The 5,025-nt window shown below is 47.3% G+C and overlaps 1 protein-coding gene across 1 annotated transcript; it reads right to left on the bottom strand.

Annotated features, from left to right (window-relative positions):
• Window positions 1–576: 576 nt before the first annotated feature.
• LOC139108198 (uncharacterized) lies at window positions 577–2,529 on the bottom strand. Its single transcript, XM_070666289.1, has 3 exons — window positions 2,105–2,529; window positions 1,663–2,047; window positions 577–1,446 (listed from the first exon to the last, which is right to left on the bottom strand). Exons 1-3 carry the CDS (start codon window positions 2,527–2,529, stop codon window positions 577–579), a joined length of 1,680 nt encoding a protein of 559 aa, XP_070522390.1.
• Between the last annotated feature and the right edge of the window lie 2,496 nt (window positions 2,530–5,025).

Genomic DNA, 5,025 nt, shown 5'->3' with positions numbered 1-5,025 from the left:
GCGGCTCCCGCGCGTGAGGTGGGGTAGTGTGCGTGAGGCCTCACGCGGATCGCGTACGTGAGGCGTGGAACGCCGAAAGGAGCGAGAGGACGGGGGAAAATTTGGTGGGGGGGCGTTCTCATGCTCTCTCTCGCTCGCGACCCGTGCGTGTGAGAGAGAAAGCATGAGTGAACGCTAAGGAATTATTATAGGCGCACTTTCGCTCTCTCGCTTGCACGCGTTCGTGTTTATACGGGTAGACAAGGATAGAAGTATATCGCAAGAGTACGCTATTAATTCTAGCGTATACTTTAAGACATTTCGCGACTTTTAACAATCGAAATTAAATACTCATGTTACTTATATTTTAAATATATATTTTTACATTACGTATAATTTAATTTTGGGATAATTTTTGTTTTCTGTCTTAAGAAAGACAATTTTAAATGCCGTACGCGATCCGCGGTGAGGCCTCACGCACACCACCCCACCTCACGCGCGGGAGCCGCCGTCGCCGCAGTGCGACAGGCCATTATTGCCGGTCACTGTGCACATGTATACTGCATTCATGTATACCGCGTACATGTGTACTGCGTTTTATCGAGGTACGCGATAATGACCCCACAGTAAGGTCTTGGTCGAGTTCAGCACGAGATATCGCTTGTCGTCGTACGGACTCAGAGCGATCTTTGTCTCAGACATAGTGTACACTTCGTGCAATTTCGACCTGATGCACGATTGGTCGCGAGTCATAGCGATCTTGTTCTCGAGACACCTTACGTAGTCGTCAAACGTTATAGTTCGCGCCACGACTCCGCTCTTTACGCCTTTTGCTTTTTTGGTGTCTTTTCTACCGTCTACCCTGATCGAGTACATCTTCGCTCTGAGTCCGACGAACTCTGTGACGATCGAACCATTGCACTCGTCCTTCATTAAATCGGGTATTTTTTTGTTCGCGAGAGGTGTACCGTACGCGTTATCGGGCGGATAGTCGCTCGTGTCAAACCGCGCGATATCGCGTTTCATCGTCTTGTATACGTCGTCGCACTCGACGCTGTACAAGAGACTGTCCGTGTCGGTATACATGACGCTACATTTGTTTCCAAAAGTCGGTACAATGTACTCGTGATAAAACTCGTACAAGCATACCTTAGATATGTCGAGTATAAACATACCGGCGTATATCGGCTTGGCAAATTTTACCTCGAGTTTACGCAATTCCACGGCCACCAAGATTTCCGCAAATACGCTTCTGCTGTGAAAATTTGATTTGGCGATCATCGCCTCCACGCCGTACCGTCCGTTCCACCGCGAGAGCAAGCGAACGTCGACGCGATTTCGTACGTTTTCCATCGTTTTACCGAACACCGCGTTGTTCATCAGTTTGAATAAATTTTTCTCGAAATCATTGGTCGCGCGAGTTCGATGTCGCGTGTTGAGCTCGATGTAATCGCGCAACCATGCTGACTAAGTGAATCGCAGCGCGCGGTAAACCTTGGTGACGCGAAGACAGTGACGCGTGCACAGCGGCAGATTGCGATAGTGTATGACGTATCGCTTCTTGTCGTACAGCGTAGCCAAAAGTTTTTTATCATGTTTTGCCCCCGGTGGTTTCTCTCGCGTGGGACAGAACAGCAGATCGGAGTGCATGTCGTGCACGCTTGCAGGATACTCGAGATCCACCTTAAGGATATAACCCGTGGGCGAGTCCGCGGTGATCGCGTCTACGTCGAGGTTCGCGAGTACTTCGTCGTCGACCCATTCAAAATCCGCGTACGGTAACGGTCGACACATAGCCCAACCGTACAAGTTGTTTACATCGTAATACACGATGTACGACGAAGGTTTCGACGAGTCGTACCCCGACTGCATGTATCTGTTATTAGCTCCCGCGTATCTGTTGGAGCATTGACTGAGACCGCCGCGTATACCGCGTTCGACGAACATCACCATATTGATGTCAGTCAACAGTGCGAAATTAATACGCGTATGCTTGAGCATCGCGTCCCACGTGAAACCGGGCAAGGTGTAGTAGTGCGCGGGATCGAGTCCGTAACTCTCGACGCATCTATCGCGAAAATTTTCAAATACGTCGGCCAATAACAGTACATCGGTCTTGAGGTACAGATCGCTGTACTCGCCTAGAGTTCGAACGGAGAATTGCTGCCATACGGTCTCGGCGTGTGCGTAATCTGTCTCACTCACCGTGTTACCGCTCAGCGAGCTGATAAACGATTCGCGCGACGGTAGGCTATACTCATCCAATCTTTTGACGCTGTCGACGTACTCGTACGGAAAAACGTCTTTTCGCGTCAGGAGATCGAAATTTTTCTTTGAAAGTGTCGCAAATTCAGCGCGTAAGATTCGCAATTTGTCCTTGGCGAGTAGAGACGATAATTTGTCGAGGCTAGCGTTCAATAATTTGTACGAGTCTATAAAGCGCAACTTTATCGCAGTTCGTAAGTCCTGTCCCTCAGCTGTATCGTTAACGTGTTTCGTAAAAAAGATATATTTCTCCTTCATTATCGGCAACAAATCGACTTTACTCATCTACGCTGCGACGATCTTCTTTATAACAAAGTGCGCGTAGTAACCCGACAGATTGTGAAATACGACAGGGATGTAACGCGTGTCGCGGTATCGCAGGTTACATTTTGAGTGCGTGGGGCTTCTATACCGACCGGTCAATGATCGCGCACACGCTTCTTGTCCGCCGCAAACGGATTTTTGCACACGTGGCACAGCGTCACGTTCTTGTGCACCTCGAGCTGCGCATTCGACAACGTCTCCATCGAGACGACGTTTGAGATTACAGTTTTTACGTGATGAACCAATCTCATTAGCTGCTCGACGAACCACTCGACGCTATCTGGTCCGCGACGATATTCGTATCTCGAAAGCGACTCGTCGTACAAGCATCGCACTTAGTATCCCATGCTGAATACTTCGTGACGTTAATAATTAAACGTCGTTTGTTCGGGCGACGACCGTGGATCAATCTTTCGCAGTACGCACTCTAGATCGGCGTATACGACGAACGGCACGCGCTCCTTGTTGTCGTGGTTGGAAAAGCTTAGCCATTTGTTGTCTCCGCTGGGTAGTCGTATAGCGCAGTTGTTTAAAGTTCCACAATCCACGATATGAACCTGAAACTATTTGCGCGAACTGAAGTAATGAAGACACCTAAAATAAATTTTTTTTTTTAATAATGTTTAAAAAAGAAAAAAAATCAAATAAAATATTCAAAACCATACATACCGATTGCAAATGTGCTTACTACGCTTTTTTCTGCTAAGTTGCGAGCTGACGAGGCGTGATTGATTACTGATACACGTGGGACACTTTTGTCTTACTTTCTGGTTATTGTTGTCGTCGTCGTCGTCGTCGTTGCGTTGCACGTACAATAAATTTACGTGTCTCTTTTTCTTTTTGTTGCTGAGACGTATAGGTAGAACGTTTATTTCTTTTCCGCGTGTCTCTGTGACGTACACGTTGATCGAGATCTCATTCAATCGTTTGAGTCTTGCAACGTCTTTAAGAGTCGCGGGAAACTGTACACCTTCGACGTTCAACACCGTTGCGTAATGCGGATACGACGATTCCCGATTAACGTTCTGCTTCGCGGGATACAGAGCTGTCACTACCGACCACGCGAGACACTTGTCGTCTATCGACTTTATGCATATCATTGCTTTTTTAGCGGTTATCTTCCGCGACAATGTAACGTGACATCCCGCACGCATCGGATTGTACTTGTTTACGTTGATCAACAAGTTAAAAATTCGCGACAACGCCCATCTGCTGTCACGTTCCTGAAACTCCTCGAGAGAAGCCAGCGTGGGTTCGATAACGTGTAGTCGGTACCACTCGCGCACATCCGTATCTCGAAAGATCTCACAGTTTTTCGTGTTTACACTTTTGTTGGCGCGTTTGTTCCCAGCCGTGAACTTACCGTTGAACGCGGTGTTCACTTTCACGCAATTGTTTTTACGCATGATGTTCTGTACGCGCTCGCACACCGCGTTACCGGCGTCTTCCAGGAATCGCAGCGGCTCGATATAGTTTGTGTTTATTACCACACCCGTTGCGATACGACTTTTGAACGCGGTCTTGATCTCGCGCCACTCGAGTTCACCAGCTGCGTTGTCACCATCACCGTCGGCAGCACTGGTGCTCGCATACTCGCCACCCTGGTGCACGTAACGTCTGTACAAATGTTTCCTGACACCCAAAAGTCGCGCGATACTCGCCACCGCGGATTGCGCGCACCCGCCGGATACGCGCGTTCGCTTGGCGCGACTGCGTTCCTCGAGTCGATTTACTAGGTTGTCACATCTCTCAAGCCACACGAAAAATTCTCCCAAGGTGGTCACGGCGTCAGCCTGCACCAGGAGTTCACGCTCTTCCTCGAGAAAACTTTGATCCAATTTTCAATGATTCTCACACCGATGCTTGCACGTTAATGTTTTTAAAAAAATCGACATTAGCAATAAATACAACAAAACAACGACATTGGCAATAAATACAACAAAACAACGACATTGGCAATAAATACAACAAAACAACGACATTAGCAATAAATACAACAAAACAACGACATTGGCAATAAATACAACATTAGTAATAAATACGACAAAACAACAACATTAGCGATAAAAACGACAAACAACGACATTAGCAACGTTAGTATGGAATCGAAGTACATTGCTCACGCATTCGTGCATACCGGGCACATATCGCACGAAATTAGAACGAATGTTGCGGCTTTACAGTTCAAACACCACGTACCGCTCAGACTATCGTACGATCCTACGACGTGTTTACGAATCTTGAAGACGGAATCGTTGAAATCGTTTCGCATCAATACCAAACAAGAAGCGCACACGTTGTATCCTCGCCCGTCACAATAATAAAAATATATGGCACAAAATTTCGTACGCAGATTAATCGCGTTTAAACTCCGTAAATTGATCGTTTTGCGCGTAGTACTTTCAACCGTTTCATCGTTGTCATCGTCGGTTTCGCAAGCACTATCCTCCGACAGGG

This window comes from Cardiocondyla obscurior, linkage group LG14 (assembly GCF_019399895.1).
Source record: "Cardiocondyla obscurior isolate alpha-2009 linkage group LG14, Cobs3.1, whole genome shotgun sequence".
Classification (NCBI taxonomy): domain Eukaryota; kingdom Metazoa; phylum Arthropoda; class Insecta; order Hymenoptera; family Formicidae; genus Cardiocondyla; species Cardiocondyla obscurior.
This window is presented reverse-complemented; position numbering and strand designations above follow the sequence as displayed.